At 38.8% G+C, this 25,553-nt stretch overlaps 1 protein-coding gene across 2 annotated transcripts in view; it reads right to left on the reverse strand.

Annotated features, from left to right (window-relative positions):
• The window catches only part of lig1 (ligase I, DNA, ATP-dependent), a 130,535-nt gene that overhangs the window by 59,285 nt on the left and 45,697 nt on the right, over window positions 1-25,553 (reverse strand). For both annotated transcript variants that reach the window (XM_030161210.1, XM_030161209.1), the window contains exons 15-19: window positions 20,737-20,836; window positions 20,444-20,529; window positions 14,201-14,316; window positions 11,360-11,455; window positions 1,487-1,597 (exon numbers count right to left, since the gene is read on the reverse strand). In XM_030161210.1, the coding sequence (XP_030017070.1) occupies window positions 1,487-1,597; window positions 11,360-11,455; window positions 14,201-14,316; window positions 20,444-20,529; window positions 20,737-20,836 (509 nt within the window). The remainder of the gene's footprint in view (window positions 1-1,486; window positions 1,598-11,359; window positions 11,456-14,200; window positions 14,317-20,443; window positions 20,530-20,736; window positions 20,837-25,553) is intronic.

Here is a 25,553-nt window from a genome sequence, read left to right on the forward strand (position 1 = left end):
TATTAATTTTGCCAAAAATCAAGTGGATTTCTACAACCCGTTTTAATTCCTGCTTAATTTGTTAGGTCTACATTTGCACATATAAGGTCCAGACTTCTGACAAACATTTCTCTGAGTACTACATAATTGTTTATCAGCAGCAGCAGTTGTAGTCCATACTGAAAATGTGTCCAAACTTTGAACCGATTACCTAAAATGTTCAATTGTTGGTTGAATGGGACAGAACAGCACAGCCAACAACCTGGAGGGGGTGGGGCCTGAAGTGGCTCATATGCATTTAAAGGGCCAGCGCTCCAAACCACTTTTCTGGTGTCATTACTCAGAAATAGGGTTGAAGATGGACCTGTGGAGTTGAATTAATGAGGAATTTAGACCCAAGCAGAGCATTTACAGTTTATGTAGACCACAGGGTAATGTTGGAATTTTTATTCCAGCATTTTCCATTTAAAAAAAGCTAAATATTAGTCCTTTTAAGTTGTGTCAATTGCCCTCTATGTTCCCTTCTGTCAAAATAACACAAAATATTCAGCTAATAAGAATCCCTGCTCAAAGGTGCCATTGAAGAAATCATTGGTGAATGTAGAACGTTCCAGTTACGGACACTCGATGAATGAGGGCCTCTGACCACCAGCAAACTTGCCATAAAGGGACGTGATCAGAAACCCAAAATTAAATCGTTCTACAACCCCTGCAGCAAAGATTTGTTTTGTGATTTATCCCTTGTATCCATCATTCTCCTTTTCACTCCCTCATTACTTCCGCTTCTTCTCATTAATGATGTTTAATTAGTCCGTATCAGGTTTCATCTCCTCATCTGGAATATTTCATTTCACTGAGAACTCTTGCAGTAGTAAAACAAGCAGGATGCCATTACAGAATGCCAGAAGGGCAGTACAATCAGTTTGTGCATCAACCCATCATTACAAATAATCATGATTTCATTGCAGCCTGTAACAATATCATCAGGATAATCATTTTCACTCATTTTCATCATCGTATTTCTGTGGTTCCGCATGCTCGTTTTGGGTTTCTTAATTTTTCGAGGATGTCGTCAGGCACATAAAAACACAGAAAAAAGGAAGACGAGAGCTGTTGTCTGTACAGTCTAATGGGACTGGTGCGATCCGAAGAGGCCATTATTCTGATCAAAATGGGAAAAAACCTCCTCTCTGACATTTGTAACCTTGTCTTCCCTCTTCTCCTTTAACTCAGCGCCCCGTCTTCTCGATCCATTTGACTCCGCTGTCTCTCACTTATCAATCTCACCCTCTTTCTGTCTGTCTGCTCTTTTTCCGTCCATCTCCCCCGTCTGCCGGATCATTTCACTCTATTATCTACCTCTTCTCTAGCTCCCGCTCTTTATCTCTGTCTTGTTTTCTCCCTTCAACCTTTTCTTTTCACCACCAACTCGCTACCTCTTTGACACGCCGAGGATTTCAATCATCTTCAATCATTCTTATACCAACACCCATCTCTCCGTCCATACCTTCCTCTTTCGAGTGGTGAGGACCTGGAAGGGCTGGATCTGCTTCTTCTCTCGGTCCCAGGCCACTGCCTCGGAGTCCAGGACGCAGGAGACTACAGAGTCCTTCTTCACCTATAGAGAAAAAAACAAAGTAGAAACTGAAATAATGGACAGACAGAGATTAAAAAAGAAATTCAGTCAAGAAATTCCAGTTTAAAAAACAAAAACAAAAAGTCAAATGAATACATTTGCTAATCTGCATACAAGCAACATCTGTTGAAGCAATTAGTGGATTGTCTGGACATTCCACCCAAATAAACTGCACAAACTCCAGTAAAGACTTGACTTCAAAATCAAATTGGAAATGCTTTCAGGTTGTTTCAAGACCTGCAGCTGCCCTCAATTTGTTGTCAAATGCTTTGGGAAGTCAACACATTAACATCCTCCCCTCTTATTTTTTACTGCTATGAGAAACAATGTCTGCTGCTGCTCATGTCGCTGTTTTCTGTTCTCTTTACCCGGTTACTAGACAGGAGTTAAACACTCCCCCTCTGTTGGTTGGATGCCCACAGTATGCCAAAAGCTAAATGCTTCACGAGAGATGTCAAGTATTTTTTCTTTTTTCTGAAAAGTACAAGGATTTGGCAGCTTATAGATACAGTCATGGTTTCACCAAGTTAACTTTCAGACATTTATGTATACAAAGTAAGAGCATTTTCACACCTGGAGTCACACCTGGTGCTCCTGATCCAAATTGTTTGATGAGCTTGTAAGCATTTTATGTTTGATTCATTTTCTTTTCATGCAGTTTAAAAAAAAAATCCAAGCATATTTACATGCACCACTAAAAAAAAAACTGAAAATAGGACCAATGTCCCTGTATCTCAGCAGAATATTCTATCAAGAATCAATAAGTTAAATGTACGAGATCAATCTCGCAATAGAAGTGGGTGGTACTTTCACTGGAGGAGAACTCAACTAATTTAATCAAAGTCCATATGTGACTTCCTATCAGTGTTCAGTAGGAACTATATTGATATATGTAACCATTTCTATGTTATAAGCCATAAATATATGGACCTTTATAATAAATGCAAATGTTTAAATAAAAAAATGTCAAAAATCAAATTTTCTAAATTTCAAAACTGTGAACAAACTTTGTAGAAATTGCCCCAGGGAAGTTACATATGAAATTAGAAATGAATCCAACCAGTAGTTTCATCAGAGAAGATGTTTGAAGAAACTGCTAACAAAAACGATGATAACAACACAAGCCTGGACATGGCACCTTCACAATAGCTCAAGGCCCATTGGCCGTTGGGATAGCAACAGAAATTCTGGACCAAATGAACTAAATGTGACAGAACTCATATAGCAATATATTAACACGTTAAACAGTTTCAGTGACATTGATTCTTTAAGTCTGTGATCTCTGCTGGAGGAACAAACCCCATTCTAACAAAATATCCTCCCTCGTGTTCCCTCAGTTTAGTGTTGATGGTGGACAGCGCTGTCTAACACATCAGTCCAATCTCTCACAGGTGTTCGACAGGGTTCAATTCACACCTTCTTCATACACAAACCTTTCAGTAGATGCCCTCATTCCCTATGGAGGGAGACATTATGTCCAGATTTCTCCTTTAGTTTCTGAGCGGCAAAACCACTGATAGGATAAGACTGTGGATAAATGATCTACCTTTGGGAGGATTATACTTGACCATTCTTGCTGATTTTCAGGATCAGACTGAGAGTATAATTATCAGTGCCACCAAATCCTGTGTGTGAGTGTGAGGCTTAAGAATGTTAATCTCTTGCTATAGAGATAAACGGTTGATTTGGGATCGTGATTCTTTGAGACAGTGTTAAAGTGAACTGTCTGCATGGGAACAACAAGTGCTGATCACCCATTTAATCTAAAAGGTGATCAGACGCAGCATGTTGTTGTAATGGTCTAAAATTAATGTATCACACATAAGCAGTTATCCTCATCAGGTCATCAGGCTAAGCAATGCATTAATTACCAATTAACATACCTGTATTAATATTAATGTACTAATGTATTCATATCTATTCATAATTTAAAGCATTGTGGGGCTGTGGTAGCTTCAAGAAAATTAGTTTCCCTTCATTAATATGCAAAACAGTACACTAAGGTGCTGTAAAATGCAATCAGATCATCTACTCCATGGAGTGCAGAATGTGTGTTGGTGTGAAGTTTTAGTCAGGGCATTGTTCATGTATGGTGCTCACGAGGAGGCGCAGATGCTTTCATATCTAATGGTAGGAGACTAGAGATGCAAATTTTAAGCTATTTCTCTGATCAGATGTCTGCAGCATCGTCATTAGCAATTGATTTCCTTGATGAAAACTGTAGCCAAACAGCTGACAAGTTATTTTCCCCACACAAACAAATTAAAAATATCATAAATAATGAGACATGAATTAAATAAACGCAAGGAAATTAGTGCAAGCGTAAATTAAATGAGATTAAAATGTGTCATTACTTAGAAATGCCAGTTAATTCTCGTGACATGCAAATGAGGCGGTGCATTTTTCCTCAGTTCAACTGCTAATTTGGGGGAAATTGTTTGAAAAGTTTAGCTGCAGTTAATTGTAAGGACAGAAGCTGACCTGTCAGAAGAGATAGAGAATGGAAGAAAAACAGTTGAGAGGCACAGAAAGACTGAGCAAAGCAAGAGTGGAGAAAGAGCATGAAGTAAAAAGAAGTGCTGTAGAAAGAAGAGTGCCAAAGACAAAAGGGTGAGGATGAAGAGCTAAAAGCCAAAACAAAACGGTGTGAGAAGACAGCAGTCTGGAGCATCGACAGGTGATGAAGACAAAGGGGAAAAAATAAAAAGGTGGAAATATAAGAGGGAGAAAGAGGAGTGGAGAGAGGAGGGAAGTATGTTAGAGGCAGAGACGGAGCAAAAGGGTGAAATTACAGACAGACAGTATCAAAGTGGAAAGGAAAAAAAAGAAAAGATGAGAAGAGAAGAGAAGAGAAGAGAAGAGACAAGGAACAGGGAAGGCAAGAGCAAGAGAGAGGTGATGAAGAGAGGAGGAACATGCATCATCAAGAAATAATGAAGAGGAAAAAGGAGAGAGTAGTGATTAGACAGAGAGTCACGAAAAGAAGAGAGGTGGATGGAGGAGGTAATAGGGTGAAAGTGGGAAACAAAGAAAAGTGTGTGTAGCCTTTAAAGTTATAAAAGGAAATGGGAGAAAGAGATGTGAGGGCAGGTGAAATGTGAATGAGTTGAAGAGGGAGAGGAACAGGATGGATGGATGACCAAAGGGGAAAAAAAAAAAAAAAAATCAACCTTTCATTTGCTGCCGTGACCTGATGCAGTATTTGTTTCATTTGGATGTATTTGCACTGAACAACCTTGAACGATCAAGCTGCTTATTCACAGGACAACAGAGAAGTAAAAAACCCCATGAATAAATAAAAAACACATTGTTTACCCCAGCAACATGCTGAAGATGTTCTAATTTGCACAAATCAGGGCTCAAACAGCTCCCTGTGGCTGTTTAATCATCTACCACTCCCTTGTAATATTTAAAACTGATCCACTAACCAGATAATAGCAGTTAAAAAAAAGGCCTCGTTTAAAGTCCTCATCTGTGTCTGTTAATTAATTAACAGCTCATCAAGCAACACCATCTTTCAAGACGTCGCTGCTGATGTACAAATCAGAAAATGTACAGATCTGATAAGCAGACGAATCGTGTCTGGAAAAGTTTGTGTGATGACTGAACTGTCTGTATCTTGCACACCTAAGATTTTCATTTTTCTGTACAGAAAATCAATAATTCTGATTACTACACACTGGAATGACCTTAGAAATGGCCTTGCAATGAACAGAAAAACATGTCCAACACAAGGCCAAAAGAGACCAATGACTAAAAATATGACTTTACTGTGAAGTCGATTTATGTGAAATTGTTAATTAAATTCTTAGTTTGCATGAACCTAAATGATGAAAGTAGAAAGAAAGGATTTTCAGCGTTTACTCTAACAAATGCAATTGTATTTTTACCCCGGCACCCCAAAGGGCAGATAAGGATACTGTTTTTGGTTCAGTTTGTTTGTTTGTTAACACTTTAGGACCAAAACAATTGGTTGAATTCATACCAAATTGGGTTTATAGATTGCCAGTGACCCATAATAGATGTGATTAAATTTTGGAAGAAGTAGGTCAGAGTTCACTTTTTTAATGAATTTTGTTTTTTTTTTTCCTCTATTTACTTATAACGGCCGAAATTCGTCTCCGTCTACGCTGACATCAGCACACGCATAGACATGATGACATCAGCTGGATCGACTCCAAAATAAGCTACAATACGTTCGAGGGGCGGGGCTTGTTGTACCTGGCACCACTTGTTTAAAATATCCTACTATATAATGCACGTTCTGTGTCCGATCGATCGATGTCGCAGCACAGGAGGGCATTTGTACGGATTTTCCTCAGCCTTCACAGGCCCAATCGCCGCCAAACTCACCAAATGAATAGAAACATTACCTGACTATCTACTAGGCACAATTTTATGTTCGTATTCAAATGTTGTGAGGTATGCTGGGCGATTTTAGCCTCTCTCTACTTTGAATTCTTCATCCCTGCCACCATACTCCATTTTCGGAAGTGGTTATGCTGCCGTTCATGAAATTTCTACTGCTAGCAGACGATGCTACAATGGGAAGGCTGCAGTTCACTACCTCTGTTTGAATTTAATCATGCTTGGCAGGCCAAACAAATACATGCTCTTCCCTTCATGCCTCACATTTTGGCTCAAATTATTACCTGCACAATGCACGATTAAATGGTAGTTTACAAATGGATAGTGGTGGCAGACAACTTCTACTTATCATGCTATTGTACAATGGCACCACGGGTACAATGCCGCTAGTTAATGTTAATTTGTAGATTTTAAGCACTGCATCACACTAAAAACGTAGGGAAAGAGACGTGTTTACCACAGTGCTACATCTCCTCTGCTTTTATTACACTTTGTAATCTTTTGGGAACTGAGGATATCAACTGTCTATTCTTTCTGTGTCCAAGACTGGAGCTGCTCATCAGTCCATGGTTGCAATTATATGATTCTCCTCTGTATGATGTCCATATATCGTCAGTAGGAGTCACATGTGGACTGCAAACAGGAGATAAACATTGTGATTATGAAGCCATATTGCATCATCCTGCTGACATAACTACCAGCCTCTGGGATGAAATGCACCTTGATGGCAGAATACTCTACAGGGTGAGTCAGAAAAAACGCTCTTTCCATTTAAAGAAATTGTACTGCTGAAACGGAAACACTGATTTTTCTTTTGACCATACAGTCATATTGATGTGGATATTGAGCATGTCTGGTGATGTAGTCATAGATTTATTGCATTGCATAAGAGAGAGAAGGTCCATTGTTTATTGGGCACTGAAATACCTGCCAACACAATGTATGCCACAGTGAACAAACTTGAAATTGACAACAATTACAGGAGTCGGGGCTTTGCTTTCACACTCAGGACATAGGCCTACATGACAGTGCCCAGGGAGTTTTCATCATGGCAAGACCACAGCGATTGCAGGGATTATTTCCTCATCGAGTTGTCTGTTTGGGTCAGGAGAGAGAGTGGCCACCTAGATCCCCGGACTTGACCCCCCTTGATTTTTTCTTGTGGGGGTATCTTAAAAACCGTGTGTATCAGACTGTTCCACAAACTCTTCAGGAACTCCGAAATCGCATCACGGCTGAAATCCAAGCCCTACGACGAACACGAATGGCGAGAAGAGCTGTGTTAGAGATGCGACAACGAGCACAGATTTGCATCAGTCTGAATGGTAGCCAGGTTGAAGGTCGTGCCGGACGACTTCGTTGAGACAAAACATTTTGATGGCGAGTAAACATGCTGTAATGGTTGACAATTTCAATTTCATTCACGGTGGCATAAACTGTGTTGGCAGATATTTCGGTGCACAATAAACAATGGACATTCCCTCTGTTATGCTATGCCATAAATCAATGATTCAATCGCCAGACATGCTCAATAACCACATCAATATGACTGTATAATCAAAAGAAAAATAAGCATTTCCATTTCAGTGGTACAATTTCTTTAAATGAAAAGAGCGTGTTTTCTGACTCACCCTGTATTATACATACATATCCATGTATCAGTCCATGGCTTCACGTCACTGGTACCTGGACACATACTTGAGTCAGACATGGTCATCAACAATGCTGCTTTTCCACCTTTCAGAGCCCCTTTACATCCACACCAATACTCTAATCATGACCTAATTTCTGGAGTTATCAGAATATTCCAATGATCATGTAAACAGTATAATCTGATATGATTTATCAGATAACAGCAGTAATCTGATTATGAGAAATCAGATTAACACACCTGGATTTCTCCTCATAACTCTGATGTCTTCATGCATTTATGCAGGTTAATCTGGTTTATTTCAATCTTTGAAATCTGCACATGTGTTAAACAATGGAAGTTACGGAGTCAAATGTGAGCAGAAGACAATAACAGATAGATTGATTCTACCATCCCCATGTATGCACGTACTCCCAAAAAAAAAAAAAATCCAGTAATGACTGGAGCAGCTAAACCAGGATTTTTGATCGTCACATCTCTTAACCCTTTAACCCCTGATGCCTCTGTGGTGAGCATTCTGAATGAATGATTTATATCAAATATTCATAAAACTTCAACCGTTTGCTCAATAGGAACATTTTCTAAACGTGCTGATATAATAGACCTTCTTTCCATAGATATCTGAGCATGCTCCGTACACCCCCAGCCGCCTGTGTAAAGGGGGGCAAAACACAGAGCAGTGAGTGAGGCCAGCTCGCTATAAAAATAGACCACTTTTTTTTAACACTTTTCCTTGTTGTTTTTACTGTTGTTTGCAGTGTTGTCATTAATTTCCTTTTTTTTTTTTTTTTTTCCACTGTGTTTACCGAGTTTTGACTGTGTAAGTGCTTTTTGGAGTTCAACCAGGTGTCAAAAAGGACTGATTAAAAAAAAAAAATGTTCATGTTCAGCACCTTAAATCTCTTATCTACGTATGTTCTGAGTGCCTTGTTTAGTAAAAACCTGTAAAACATCCATTCTTTTTTGTCTTTTTCTGTTATTGCCTCCGCCAAGGAGGTTATGTTTTTGGCGTCTGTCTGTCCGTCCGTTCGCAAGATAACTCAAAAAGTTACGGACGGATTTGGATGAAAATATCAAGAAATGGTGATAGTGGCACAAGGAACAAATGATTACATTTTGGTGGTGGTTGAGGGGGGCACGGACACTGATCTGCCTTGGCGGAGGTCTGCACTCTCCAAGTGCTTTTCTAATATCACCCTGTTTTGATCCTTAAACCTTTCTGCTTTTATGACACTGAAACAGACAACAATTCACAGTGGGATGTTTACCTGGAACCAAGGCTCAGGGGTTAAAGGGTTAAGTGCATGTAAACTAAAATGAAAATGATTTGATTACTCCCAGTTATCAGATTTGGTCTCATGTTTGACCCAGTGCTGATTTTCCTGTGGACTCATTTGACCACAGCACACATTTCCACTGTCTTTGTCCATTTGACATGAACTCAGGCCCACACAGAGTTCAGCTGTGTTTCGGTATAGAGCTGACACAGTTCTTCCTCCTTGTATAATACAGTTTCAAATTAAATTTCTGGATAAAGCAGGAGACTGTTGAAGAGACTCCACTATCATAGAAACATGAGTGTTTCTTATGCAATAACGCCTAAGAGCTTGAAGGTCACACACATTCAACGGCTGTTTCATTTGGCCTTTATGCACTGAGACTTTTCCTTGAATCTCTTCACAATATTAAATACTGGAGACGGTCACACACCAAAATTCCTTGTAATTTTGTGTGCAGAGATGACCTTCTTGAACTGATGGACAATTCTCTCATGAAGTTTGTCACTGAGTGTTTAGTTACAACTCATTCTTGGACAGACTGAGCCTTTGACTGATGATCCTTATATGTACACTGGCAATTATTTGGTTCTTACAAGATAAAAAAAAACAACAACTTAGATTTAGAAGTGTTAGATAATTTAACTTGTTTTAACAGTTAATTTCTTATTTTGAGTGTTCATACATCTGTAGACATGCTAATTTCTAGATTTAATAATCTTAATTCAAAAAATCTTGCCAAGTGAAATTATCTTGCTGCATGGACAGATATTTCACTTGTTTTGAGTACCCTTTTCATCAGATTTAGTGTTTTTAGACACCCCCTTTTTTGCAGTTTGACAGTCACTCGATGAAACTAAAACACACAGAACCATTTTACTTGTACATTCTATCAACTATTCAGTCTTATTTTATAATAATAATAATGATGGATTGGATTTATATACTGCTTTTCTATGAACACATACTCAAAGTGCGTACAGTGGATCCATTATTCATTCGCTCTCACATTCACACTCAGGTGGTGGTAAACTCTGTATCCACAGCTGCCCTGGGGCAGGCTGATGGAAGTGTGGCTGCCAATTTGTGCCTAGGGCCCCTCCGACCACCACCAAACATTCATAGGCATTCATACACCAGTGTGAGTAGCAACACTGGAGGCAAGGAGGGTGAAGTGTCTTGCCTAAGGACACAACAGCACATGACTAGGACAGAGCGGGATTCGAACCGCCAACCCTTTGGTTATTGGACGACCCGCTCTACCACCTGAGTCACACCCCCCAAAGTGTTTGTAAATGCACGGGAAAATGATCAATCTGGATGTAGATGTTTTTCTAATTGATTGAATCGGGTTCTGCTTTGAGACACTTTTAAGGTACATTGTTGCATACTTTTAGTACCTTCTAATTCATCGATGGTGTTTTATATGTATGTTATCAGTATAGTGTTTTATGTATGGGTTGAGTGCAGATGTATGGCTGTAATTTCCATTTTCTGTAACTTCTTTTGCTGCCTTGGCCAGGACACTTGCAAAAGAGATTTTTAATCTTAACAAGTTTTTCCTGGTTAAATAAAGGTTAAATAAATAAATATTAGTTTTATTTTACAAAGGTAGAAAACAATCACACTAAAAAAAAAATTCAAGCCTGATGTGTTTTTACATTCAGAAATGTGATCCCACTTCCTTCCACAGAATGAGGGATATTCTTATTCTTCATTAATTAAACACTACAATTAGCAAAGTACTTGTACCAGACAATACGCAAAGCTCAGAAATCAGAGCTGAATAAGTTAAATGATGCATCCTTACTGAAAACTCATAACAGTGAATAAGAAAGAAATCAAATTGAGATGGATATATTTGGGGCTACTTTTTGTTTCTTACTGTAGAAAAATGTGCTCAGAAGGCAGAGGTAGTGGTTGAGCGTAGATAACCGCAGGCCAATTGCCACAGTTTGAGGTACTGCAGATGTCTTTCTCCATTTCCATGCAAAGATACATGCTAATTTGACAGGCTGAACCAAAGTCACAAGTTTAAACAAATGTGTTTTTGACATCCATTAAAAACACCACAGGCATGGTGAACTGTTTAGAAATGTCCAAAGAGAAATAAATATTCAGTGCCCTGTGACAGCTCTCAATGATTGAAAAGGAAATAGGACGAGAATGGGTGAAAACAAGCAAAAGCACAAATAAACATTTGAGGAAGGGATTCTAACTGTGACAGACGGAAACAGAGAGGAGGTGTGGGTGTGTATGGAAAGTCGACAGGTGAGAGATGGGTTGAGAAAAAATGGGCGAAATGAAAGACAGAGTGGGTGAGATAAATGTGTGCACTTGTTATCCATAGTGCTGTAAAAAGCGCTCATTTGACAATCACAGCTCAGCCTGACTCGGTTCTCTCCCGGGGGCCTGAGCTGCAGCGCTCTGTGTGTTCAAGTATTTTACCTTGGGAATGCGAGAGATAATATCTGGGTATTTGCTGGTGTTGTCTTCCTGGTTGCGGCTGAATATTCGTACTTCACCACTCTCCAGAATGTGAATCTGTGGGAGGAAACAACAAAAGAAGAAAAGGCATTGGAACTCAGTAAATACAACAAAAAGTGATTTTAGGCAGGTCAAAGGTTGGACGGTGCACAACAGCTGCCACCTTTGATCAAGTCTGATCGATTACTGAATGAGTCATGTATGAAGGAGGAATACTTTGATAGGCTATGACACATGATGTGCCGTAGAGAATCTTCATCATTCATTCTGGCCAAGACTTGACAGAAACCTAAGCAGATCTATAAAAAAAAAATTAAGTTTTGTACTTTTTCTTGACTTGTGTGATGTACATCCACCTTAAAGCACGAATAACAAATGCTTGTTTAAAATCAAGGTTTTATGATGAAAAGTAAACCTGGGGTTATTCACATAGCTGGGGCTTATTCATTAGAAATATCGCAACATCCATTTATCTCTGCTGTTTGTCCTGCTGGTCATCACTTGAGCCTGTGTTTTTGCCTTATTTCAGTAGTTTTTTATATTTATATTCAAATAATGGGTACTGCCTCATGTAATCCTGGAAACAATAGCATTATTATAATTTTGTGTAGATATAACTTGTGCCAGATTTGAGCCACTGTGACTTCAGTTACCAGCTGGACTGACAGTGGTGTCACAGAGGAGCTCTCTCTCTCTCTCTCTCTCTCTCTCTCTCTCTCTCTCTCTCTCTCTCTCTCTCTCTCTCTCTCTCTCTCTCTCTCTCTCTCTCTCTCTCTCTCTCTCTCTCTCTCTCTCTCTCTCTCTCTCTCTCTCTCTCTCTCTCTCTCTCTCTCTCTCTCCTCTCTCTCTCTCTCTCTCTCTCTCTCTCTCTCTCTCTCTCTCTCTCTCTCTCTCTCTCTCTCTCTCTCTCTCTCTCTCTCTCTAGAGCGAGACTGAGAGAGAACGAACTCTGGGAAAAAATTCTGAAACCACTGCAGAACTATCACTTTCTCTGATTTGACCATTTATAGGTATGTGTTTAAGTAAAATGAACATTTTTGTTTTATTTTCTAAACTGACATTTCTCCCGAATTCCAAATACAAAATATTATTTTTTAGAGCATGTATTTGCAGAACACGACACATGGTCAAAATAACAAAAAAAATGCAGGTGTTTTCAGACCTTAAATAATGCAAAGAAAACCAGTTCATATTCATTTCTAAACAACACAATACTAATGTTGTCATGTGGGAAAAGTTCAGACATCAATATCTGACTTTCAGTGTTAGCTTTCACGTGTCTTGGCTCTTTACTTTATGCAGCTCCAGGCATAGAAATTCAAGAAGCTCAACAATGTTCCATGGCTTGTGACCATCCATGTTCCTCCAGAAGTTTTCAAAGTGGGTTCAGGTCTGGAGACTGGGCTGGACATGACAGGGTCTTCATCTGGTGGTCTGTCATCCACACCTTTATGGACCTAGCTGAGGCCAGGAGCATTGTCCTGATAGAAGAACCAGTCCTCAGAGTTTGGGAACATTGTCAGAGCAGAAGTACAGTAGTTTTCAATGGTTACTTTTGGATTCCAATTACTTTTGTGGTACTAAGAGCACTGTTTTTAACTTATTGTAAGAAGATGGTGATGGCCACAGTGGTGGCGTTTATGCTTCTCCTTCTTAAATAAGACATGGATCAGGTGTTTATTCAGTAGAATAAGGTGTGACTGTGTTGGAATTCAACAGACACAGGAATGGAATGGCTGTCATACATGCAGACATACTGATTTCACAGGAAAATGCAGTGGTCTGATTTTTTCCAGAGCTGTATATACATACACTTTTTTTTGCAGTATTGATAATTTCTTTCCTGGTATTGTTTATTATACTTACACAGAGCAACTGTAATACACAATAATGTCCCCTGGGATTAATAAATTCTGTTTCTGAAAAGGGTATAAATAATGTGTAGTTGGGGATTTTCAATTAAGTGATAATAGAAAAATGACAGTTTCGTTGGGGAAAAGCAGTGATTCAGTTCTTCACACTGGTCACATGCAGATGCACACAGTTTCTTTTGTCTATTCACACAGAGGGAGTGTTTAAGTGAATGGTGTGTCATGAGTCCCCCTGTTGGCCGTCTGAGGTTACATCCACTGCAGTGAGAGCAGAGCAAGATGAGGACGTCATAGGGTTTGTTCTCTCTCTCTGTGTTTCTGTTTCTCTCTCCACTCATCTCTCTTATTCTCAATTCAGCTCAGTTCAAAAGGCACTTTATTGGCATGACTGTCCAAAATTAACAATACAGCCAGAGGGGTTTACATTACAATCTCTCATGTCTCTGTACGCCTCCCTCTCTCTCGCTCTCTCTCTCTCTGTCTCGAAAGTCCCTTGGCCCCACTGCTGTCTTCCATCGTGTCTCGGCAGCCGTCTTCCCTTCTCCTTGTAGCGTCTCGCCTTCATCGTCTCCAGCCTTGATTCCATTTCCCTCCCTCCCTTCTCCCTCTCACTTCTCAACAGCAGAAGTAGTTGCTCAGTCTTCAAGCCCAAGGCCAAAGAAACATGCCTGTTTATCTTAAAAAATAATAAATAAAGCACGTAGACACCGTATAGAAACGGATGAGTGTATGTACAGAGGAGGAGGAGGGTGGGACAGACCTCGCACAACAGCAATACCTCACACTCAAAGAACACAGCCGAAAGGTATATGCATACAAAATTCAGCAGGCATATGTTCGGTGTCAAATGCAAGAAAAACAAACAGTTGCGTTGTGCCACTTTGCCACCTACATCCTCACACACACACACACACTCACACGACACATGTACCTGAGCGCGCTCTCCGTCGTACTTGTACTCGCAGGTGAACGCTGCTTCGTCGAATTTCTTCATAACCTCGCCGACCCCCTTGGTAGGGTGAGCCAACATGGGTCTCAGGGGTACACCTGGGAGGAACAAACAGCGAGACTTAAGAGGAAATAAACAGAAAACGCAGCAGGACACCAACGCTACAGACACACAAAAAAACACCATCATGCATTTTTCATGAATCATAAATACTTCAGAAACTAATTGTGAGTTAGCCCCAGAGAAGTTTCTTCATTTGTCACTTTCTGTTGTGTGCGTGTGTGTGTGTGTGTGTGTGTGTGTGTGTGTGTGTGTGTGGGGGGGGGGGGGGGGGGGGGGGGGGGGGGCGCTGAAGGGAGAGGAAGGGGGCATGCGGGTGGAGTTGGTGCTAACAAGCCTCCAAGTTGCAAAAAAAAAAAAAAAAAGCCAATGAGGCTGTTCCAGGACCTATTTTGCCATTTGCAAGAAAAAAAAAAAAAAACCAAAAAACCCTACAGCTGTGAAATTTGACTCTGTGACACATTTCCACATGACACATCAGCATCACACCCACAACTGTTTCTGTGATAAAAAACCACATTCAAAACTGGTTTGTTTTTATTCAAATCTGGCCTCAAAATAAAAGTTGTGTGATTCACATCCCCTTCAGCTGCACGGCTAAGTTAAGCTTCAAATGCAGCAGACCAGCGCCATAAGCAGGTGCTTCAAACACATTCATTTAATTAAGGGGTTTTTTCAGGGCTGATGGTGATTATCAGTAATCAAGGAAACCAATCTAACCTTAAACTCTTGGTACAAAATTTTAGAGTAACTCCAAAACAAAAACTTTGTTAAAATGCTTTTGAGCTGAATGTCAAAGTAATTTAACCCCTAAAAGACCCAAACATCCAACACTGACCAAAACCATCTACTGATATAAACACTTTAATACCTGTTGATCCACTAATCTTATCAATACATGTAAATAATTGGTGTGAAATACAGTTTGTCATCTTTTCATGGTCATCAGATATGACCCATTTGGACGTTCAGAGGTTCCGTACTGAATGTGGAAACACAGTCATCTTCTGCAACATTGATTCACTAGTAAAACCCATGGAGCTGGATCAATGATGTTTTTATGTTCAGTTATTGATATCTTTGCTGAAAAAGTCCCATTTTCTTCAGTTTTTTGTTTCTGATAAAATAACTCTCAGCTTTAATCTGAGTTTTTATGAACATTTACATGATCAGTGAATTAAATATAGGAAAATACCTGATTTTTCAACAAAAAAAGGAAAATACAGAGGATAATATTATTATAAATGTTGATAAATCACTTAAGATTAAATACAGAGAAAAATTTATCTATTTTATTTATTTATTTGTTGTTTTTAATTGTATGGCTTTTTAATCTATTCTTGTATTTTATTCTTTTTATTTGGGTTTTATTTATTCTTCTGTATAGCACTTTCTTCTTTTTTGTACAGTTTCTATGTCTTTAAATCTATTCTGTATTTTATTCTTCTATTTTGGTTTTAATTATTCTTCCGTACAGCACTTTGGCCCACTGCAGTTGTTTTAAAGTCCTTTAGAAATAAAGTTGGATTGGATTGGAAAAGTGAATTCAGCAACTGCCACAAAAGTAGTACTGGGTCTTTATAGGTTAAATGCAGTTCAATAACATTTTTAACAATAACGTCAGTTATAACACTGACGTGCAGATATAACATATTAAAATTCTGTAGTACAGGGTTTTCCCTAAGACTAAGGCAGGCCTGAGCGATTAATCGATTTTAAATCAAAATTGGATATTTTTTAATTAGGATGATTTTTTTAAAAAGGGAAATTGTCAAACTACTCTCATAGTTAGGAGGAGGAGCCTACTGTAGCCTCAGAGGAGGGAGGCCCAGTGGCGCGCAGCTCAGAGGCAGCTCTCTTGTGTGTCCAAGCCGCATGCCTTCAATGCTACCGTAGGCTCCTCCTCCTAACTGTGAGAGTGATCTTTCACAGAAGTCCATGTAATGACCACAGACCTTAAATCTGTGATGGGTCTGCAGTAGCGATACCAATGTAAGCTGTGGTTCACATACGGATCCCCCAATTCAAATATAGCTGCATGGGGATCACACATCTACTGTCCACGCAGGGATCCGTAGTCTTCTTCCAATCCAGGGTGAGTTGCAGGGGCAGTAGCCTCAGCAGAGGAGCCCAGACAGCCCTCTGCCCAGACACATCCACCAGCTCCGGGGGAATCCCGAGGCTTTCCCACGCCAGACCAGAGATATAATCCCTCCAGCGTGTCCTGGGTCAGTCTCCTCCATGCACGGATCCCCCAATTTAAATATAACCGCATGGGTATCACTCATCTTAGGTGGTCCACGTACGCAAGCATGCAGGTATAACTGATGCCTGCCACTGACTTACATTGGTATAACTTCTGGACCCGTCCCAGAATGTTCGGGGATTCCATGATACCATCACAGATCTGAGGTAGGGAGCCATGGTTGCATTGCGGGCAGCACACTAAAACAACATGCCAACTTCTGTTGTCTTTTGCAGTTTGACCCAAAAATCGAAATCAAAAATAGAGTTTTCAAAGGAAAAAATCTGCATTTTATTTTTGTTCAAAATGCAGCCCTAGACTAAGGGTGCTTTCACACCTTCTCTTTTGGTGTGGACATTAGGACTTTCCAGTTCAATCCGAACCAAATATGCAGCTGTGAAGCCTCCCCTGGACCTCAGAACAGACCAAACAACTGGTCTTTGGTACGACTGGAGGAGGTGGTCTCAGGATAGATAAAATTAAACCATGATTTGGTTTCATGTACAGCGTGAAAACACTTTTTGGATAGTTCAATACTTTAGGTCCAATTGCCATGAAATTGTAGCTACTTTTAGACAGAGATCCCGGAAAAAAGGTGAGATGGTGATCCCACCTGTTTGCCACCACTGACTGATTTCCACAGCCAAAGGAGTAACAGAGGTGAGACAGGCTGGACTTTTACACAAAGGGGCGGTGACACAGCATATAGTGTGACATATGACTCGTGCGTTGGAAATGCGCCAAGCATAGCGGTGTTGGCTCTCAAAACAACAATGGGGGATGAACAGAGCACAGCAATCCACAAATGTTAGGATGGATAGAGCCCTCTGCCTGAAGTGACAACAACTCACAGATCTCGGCATCTCCCCAGTTCCACATCTTTCTGGTAGCATTGATATGTTTTTTTACTGTACATGGCCCATGCTCATTTTTAAATCCCCCCAGCACGAAGGTCACACACGCGATACATCATCAAAACGTCACACAAGAGGTGTTCCTTCTACTTAGCGCTCTGGAATCCTGATTCCACCTTTATCAGGGCTCTGTTATTACCTCCAGAGGCATTACAGAGCCGTGACAGAGGTGGGACCAAATGATCCACCATTTTGTTTACACAGACGTCATTCCAGAATAAAGGTGAAATATTCCTGGAACAGAAGTGCTGTGGGAAAGGGGCTTATATAAAGCTGTCATTACAAAAAACAAAAGAAAAACAAATGAAAGACAGAAGAAGTTCAAAAAAATGAGTTAAACTGATACATGCACACATCAGACACTTGAGTGTAAAGAGCAGCACGTGAATAATGACAGCAGGACATATTTGTCCGCTAAAATAGTGTGAAAGTGTGAAGGCAAAACTAACTACACAAACCTCATGTATGTAAACAGCCTCAAGGCTACAGCTACATTAATATATTTTCATTTTAAAACACACCTCAAATGCATATCACATGTCCAGGGGGCTGATAACACCACTGGATAGCACTTATTGAAAATAACAAATCACCTGCAGTGAATGTAATCAGTTGTATCATTATAAAAATAGGACTATTGGCCCTGTAGCTCACCGACATGTTCTATCAAGATTGAATAACAAGTTGAACTTGTGAGGTTTTCAGGTTCTGCCGCAACTAATTAAATCAAAGTCCATATGTGACTTCCTATCAGTGCTAAATAGTAACTATATTGATATCGCTAACCATTTCCATCTTATAAGCCATTAAATATGACCCATTATGAGTAGTAATGGAGAATTAGTAAGAATTTAAAAATGTGTCAAAAAGTCCAATATCAAAATTGCTCAAAACTGTGAACAAACTTTGCAGACACTGTCCCAAGAAAGCTACATATAAAATTTCAAATGAATCTGACCAGTGGTTTCATTACAGAAGATGTTTGAAGAAATTATAGTGAAGACAAAGATGACTCTGGACTTGGACAGTGACATTAAAAAAAAAAAAAAAGAAAGAAAAACAGAATTGGTTGTAATTCAGTTTCCATGCTGAATTAACGACTGGATGTCGACTTTGATGTTTTGTTTTCTCCTGGGAAAGTTCATGTAGAATGGTGACCACAAATCCAGGAAGGACACACAGTGACCAGTCAGACCCAGTCAGACACTAGGTTTGCCTCATAGACTGCGTTTTTCATAATTCAATCACCACTGGGCAGCCTAACCTGATTCACCTGAAATTATTTCCTAATAGGGGTTTTCAGTTTTGTGTAGAGCTTAGGTACTGGGGGGTTGTTACTGGTTATGTTTAGTCATGTGCTCACTAGTCAGGTCAACACTGCAGGGTTATTCCTATGGTTTTGGGCGGCTGAGGTGCTGTCAGTACTATATTTTTGCTGAATTTTGTACATGTTATTCCAACTTACTTTAGTGAAATGCAACAAATCTGCATAGTGATCAAATGGACACGCAATTTCAATTTTGCACCTTAAACATCCCTGCACTTTTAATAAACTAAATTCCAACAAGATTCTGTCTGTTCTGGTTAATAAGTCATGTTTACTGTGTCTTCAGCTGAGGTCCAGCACAAAAACACTTATGTCCTGAATCTACTGTTGGATCAAACTGAACTATGGTTGGTCTTACTATTTAGAGTCAAAAAAATCTGCATAAACATGCAAGATTTCAAAAAATATTCCAAGGCATACTGTAGGATATGTGAAAAAATAAAATGCCTTTATTACTCCATGGCAATCTTTTAAAATATAGCCAATGTGTTACTTTGGTGGTAACTTGGCCCGTCCTCAGTGATATTTTCAGGCCTAATTCAGACCAGTTTGATCTCAAGTGGGTCAGACCAGTAAAATTCTAAAATCACATGACAATGTTTGCATTTATAAACTATCCTTTCACAAAACAGTCAATAACCTGAACAAATATGAGCAACATAAAATGTGTTAGCAGAAGTAAGCAGCACTTCTGCTGGTATAGGTTTTGCTGAGGCGCCGCACCACGGCAAAATCTTTGCCACCACACCACACATTTCATACAAAAAAAAAAAAGAAAACATCACCGTTGCATTAGACTTATTATACATATGTATAATATATAATAGGCCAGGACAAACGTCCTGCCCCCTCACATTAAAGTTTCAGGAGATAAGGAAAAGATAAATGAGAGTAAAGTTTCACTTTCACTTCTGCAGGAGACCCAGACTGCACTGCCCTGTGCCCCCATAGTACTAAAAGGACGGAAACTGACGCACGCACGCGGTTACTGACCGAAACGCACGTGCGTCCCCCCCCCGACTGAACCACGCGCAGTCGCATGCCCCTTCTCCCCCTCACACTGCCACACCAACAGATCAGTTCCACAGAAAACACTAAGTATAATTTTAACAATATTCTGTCTGTTACTAAATGTTTTGTGCCTTTGTAGATCCACTGATATCTTTAAGCTGTAAAGCACATGTGTAAATGAGAAGCTGAGGGATAATACAGTTAAAATTGCAATTATTTTTCTAAATGAGTTTCAGTTTGGTCATGTTATTCAAATTTTTTAAAGGACAGTTTGTAGATGTAAACATTTTCATAATGTAATTTTCCTTTTTCCCTATAAAACAGAGAAGAGTTTGGGGTTGACATTATTTTTAGGCTATTATTTTACTGGTCTGATCCACTTCAGATCATATTTGGACGATGTGGCCCTTGAACTGAAATGAGTTTGAAAGTAGGGGCATATTCAGGCGGTGGCTCGTATTCATTACCTACGCGTCGAGGCCCTTTATCGCAAACAGCTGGACAACAGCGTAATTGGGAGCTAATTCTTAGTTTAGTGGTATCTTTTATCTTTCTGTGATAAATGACTCAACTAAAATAACTGACTCGCCTCCACCGGACGGATCAATAAACACACACTTGTCACTGTTGTGAATTGTGTCTGGGCCTCCTGACCGGCTGCATCTTACCTGGAGTGAGTTTGCAGTGTTTGGGCAGCTGGTCTATGCCCTCCTTTAGCAGAACAGGAATGAGGACGTCGTAATTGGGCATCTCACTGCATGGGAGAGCGAGATGAGGCGAGACGTTTGAGAAGAAAGAAACACACACAAGAAGAAAATCAATATCATCCGAAATGAAACTAAGTAGAGTGACTGAGGGAGAATAAGGGACAGAGCTTAAGGGGGATGAGGGACTGTGGTGGCAGCCAGGAGAGACTGCAAAGTGAAACCAGCGTGGTGGGGGCTGTTCAGGACTGGGTTACCAGTAGGTCTGCTTGAGAATGAGGCTCTTCTCTTCGATCCAAGCCCTCCTGCTTTCAGTGCTCATCCCTTTTCCAGCGTCGATCACAGCGGGAGGGAAATCTATGAGGAAAAGACAAAAAAAAAGAAAAAAAAAAAAGCCTTTTAAAACACGTCGGCCCAGGTGTCAGACCCAACATATGTAGTATAGGTTAGTTCAAAAGCACTTCAAAGACTGGGAAACACACAAGACTACCTGTGTGCGGCTGCACCCCACTGTTTTCTAACATATGTCTTCTAGAATGAATACAGTATGAATGAGAGATGGAGCCGGAAACAACGAAGGGGGACAGAGCGCTGTTATCAGTAAATTAGTCATGCTTTGTCTTCTTCACACTTGTCTCCTCTGTAAAAGACAATTTTTTTAAACTAATTTTTAGCCTCTATCTGTAAAGTATGCAGAGTTTGAAGGGGTTTTTTTTAAGCTTTTTTTTGTAAAATGTGCAAAGTTTCTCCATGTTGCTGCAACTTTTTTTTATCTGTGTTGGATTATGGAGATGGTTTGTACATGAATGATTCTGCTCAGTGTCTTTAGATGGTTGACACCATTTCCCACAATGCTTCTGTGAGGTTCATTCCTAACTGTAAAGTGTTGACACCACTGTGTTAGCTGTGCATCAACCTGACTTCTGCACAACACAACTGATGGTCCCAACCCCATCAATAAGGCAAGAAATTCCACTAAGTAACCCTGACAAGGCACAGCTATGAAGTGAAAACCATTTCAGGTGACTACCTCTTGATGCTCATCAAGAGAATGCCAAGGGTGTGCAAGGCAGTCATCAGAGCTAAGGGTGGCTACTTTGAAGAAACTAGAATATAAGAGATGTTTTCAGTTATTTCACACTTTTTTGTTAAGTACATAATTCCACATGTGTTCATTCATAGTTTTGATGCCTTCAGTGAGAATCTACAATGTAAATAGTCATGAAAATAAAGAAAATGCGAAGAATGAGAAGGTGTGTCCAAACTTTTGGCCTGTACTGTATATATATATATATATATATAAATAAATAAGGCAGTATTTGGCCTCCTGCTGTTTTAAAATCAGCATTAGAATCATGTTTGTTGCCATGTAAGTAAACAGGGTTCACATTACTGGGAATTTGCTTCAGTGGTTTGGTGCAAACACAGAAAATGGAGCTGGTAAGAAGCATGCAGTGAATAATAAAATAAATTAAATAAAATGAAAATAGTAAAATACAGAATAAACAAGCAAGATATACTGTAGTTACAGTGGACTATCAAATTTTTCAAACTATGCAATATACAATATACATGTGGACAAAACCAATGGGTTTGAGTGAGATATAATGGTACCGGTTATGGTTCTGTGCAAATAGTACAAGTAATCAATAGTACAATCTTATTCAGCAGGTGGATAAAGTGACAATGCAGTTTTCATTTTATCCACCTGTATTTATACATTTATATATTAACTGAACAGAGAAATTCTAATATTTATTTTCTCTGTACAAATGATCATGAATTGCTTTCATCCCTACAGAACTGAGTCGAAGGGCTTTTGTTGACATTGCACATTATGCATGGGATCTGCTGCAGAAAGACTAGAAAATAAGTTCATTTCACTGATGCTTTTAAATCCAAACAGTTCTTGAAGCTGACTCCATAACTTGCACTTGGTTTTTTTAACCTGCTTGTAAATGTTATTTTTACTAGTTATTGTTAAATGTGTGTGTGTGTTATCACTGTGTCATCTTATAAGTATTTTCTATCTGCTGCCTATTTTGGCCAAGACTCCCTTGTAAAAGAGGCTCTTAATCTCAATGCGATTCTCCTAGTTAAATAAAGGTAAACAGACTTGGTTTTCTTTTTGAGTAAAATTGTGAGGTTTTTAGCTCGTTTTCTGAGTCAATCACGGTTTAAATACTGTCACTTCATCTTATGGAGAACTTGTAACTTCAAAGTAACAGTGCAAGCTCTAAAAAGCAGAGATTAAGCAGTAATAGTTTGTTCATTTCATTAATTTTTGACATTATTACTTTCTGCTTAATGTCTGGGTTTTTTTTTTTTTTATTCTGACCCCATCCATTTCTTCACTCCATGATGTAATTATTTAAATAATCACAGAAATGAGAAATAATACATTCATAAAGCAAATGGTGCAGAATGTTGTCTTTTTTGTAAATCCAAGGCAAATAGCAAAGAATAATTACCATTGTAATTTTTTAGTTATTTAATATGTTTTATAATCTAAAAAAAATTAAGACATTGGCTTATAAAGATGAACATAATCCCCCTCCAAACAAGTACCTTATGACAACCCAAACTGATCAAAAAACAGTCATAACATTTAACAATAAATCATTATTAAGGCTGCATTTGTAAATAAGAACCTGTTCTTAATTGCTTGCCTGGGTAAATAAAGGTTAAATAAAAAAATTAAGGGATTTACAAGAATAAAGTAATTAGTTATCAAAATATTACAAGCAGAAGAAAATATTACTTGTACAACATATTTTTTCCTGATTTCTTTTAGTCTTTTACAGCTTTATTACTCAAAATGTTACCATTTCATTTTACATCAGTGTAAATCAGATCAGTTTTCAGGCATCTTCACGCATGACAGCACAACTTTTTGTTATTTTTGTAATACATTGTACAACACATTTGATCTGTTTAATTTTGCTTTAACACTACAATTTCAGTATTAGAGTCAGTGTCCTGTTGTAACCTTAATTTTTGTTATCTATGCCGTTATAAATGTTTGATTTTATTTTCATCAGGACAACAGCTGAACTGAGCATCTGTAAGTCTATGGAACACTTGCTTAAATTAATAAACAAACACATCTGGATCAAGCAAATCAACTCATGAACCAAAAAATGAATCACCCAAACTGATTAATCGAACCTCTAGGTGCAGTTTCACTGTGGTTTAAAATGGACAAAATAATATAATCTAGATGGACTGACAACATACTTTATTTTTTCAGTCAACATTAATATTTGCCCTATTTAAGAGCATCACTAAATAATGGACTGCTAATTAACTATTCATGATAATGATCCACTTCAACCCTATAAAGGACTTGCTCTTAGTTGACCTGCCTGATTAAATAATGGTTAAATAAATAAATAAAAATGCTTTTAAAAAAAAAAAAAGAGAAAAAGAAAAAGGCATTTCCAGACCCGGCCACAGATCAATGCAAATTTCCCTGCCAAGCCTCTGGTCTAATTGACTTTTATTAAAGCATACCTCCAGTTGTGAACAGGCCAAGAATACTAATAAGTCCAGAATTATTTTTTTAATTCGCTGAGAGCAGGAGTGATCGGCACTGAAGGCAGAACGTGAGAGAGATGGCAACATTACTTCCTTAAACTGATAGACATTCAGGTGAAAATGATGTGTCAAACGCAATCACTTATGTTCTGAATCATCAGTTCACTGTGCTGTAAAATGGAATTATTAGCTATGTATTGATTTGTATTATATGTTCTACACTTTAAATTTAATCAAAGACTGTTCTAATGAATGCAAGGAATATTTCAGCACCACACTAACAAGTCTCTATTAATAAAGCTCATTATAACTTGTTCTAACACCTTCCCTTTCCCTCCCCTTTAGTGTGGTCTCCCAGATGGGTTTTTATATGAAATTTCACACAGTTAATCCCATTATTCACCATGTGTAGGTGCAGCTCATTAACATGATTATTCAACAAAGACTCAAACTGAAACTTCAATAAGTAAACTTCTACAACAGACAAGTGAAGCCAAAACATTAATGTCAGTTTGCTGTCGTTTCCTTAGAGTACTAAGAGCTTTGTCCAACAACAGCCAAGAAGACGAAGTGACAATTGACAGCCATGTGACCTGAGCGGCATTAGAAGTGGTTCAGTTGTGTGATGTCTAACGTGGAACAGACCACTGTGTTGTGTGAAGTTTAGGGAAAGTCTATTGGAACGCAAAGTTGTGGCAATAGAAAGTTGGTGACAAGTTTAATATCAACAAGTATCAGAAACTTGACTTTTTTGGATATGTTCAACAATTTAAACCAAATGTATGGAAGTTTTGGGGCAAATAATTTTCATACTCAACCACTGTGGATAAATCAAAAACGACATGTTTTCTGTAGGAAAATGGTTATTAAAGTGATTCATGGTTGAATGAATGTACAAGTATAATGTTATTAGGACCTCACAAATTCAACTTTAAAAGTACTTAATGACTTCTGACGTCTAACATTTAGAAAATTGAATTCCATTCAAAACAAGACCTGCACACTGCCATCTGGACAAGAATATTACTGCCAAAAAGGTCAGCCAAAAAAAAAAAAGGAGACATAGAAGGAGCTGGTATTGTGAAGTAGCAAAAGATCATGACATTGTTTTCACCACTGCCAATGAAAAAGCATCTAATCAGCAGTAATCTGATTATGACAAATCAGATTAACACACCTGGATTTGTCCAAAAATACTCTGATGTCTTCCTGCATGTATACAGGTTAATCTGATTTATTTGATTCTTTTAAATCTGCACATGTGTAAAAACAAGTCAAACTGTAGAAAACAGAAGTTACATAATCAAATGTGAGCAGAAGACAATAACAGGAAGTTAACCTCTATCATCACTATGTACATACTGTGTGTACTCTTAACCAGGGTTTTCAATTATCACATTTCTTAAATGCATGTAAACACGTCAGATCTGATTATTACAATTAATGGATTACTTTCAGTCATCTGATTTTTATCACCATATAAATACAGGGGTTGGGCAAAATAATGGAAACACCTTAAAAAATCAACAAAATATAA

The sequence above is a fragment of the Sphaeramia orbicularis genome, chromosome 17 (assembly GCF_902148855.1).
Source record: "Sphaeramia orbicularis chromosome 17, fSphaOr1.1, whole genome shotgun sequence".
NCBI lineage: Eukaryota > Metazoa > Chordata > Actinopteri > Kurtiformes > Apogonidae > Sphaeramia > Sphaeramia orbicularis.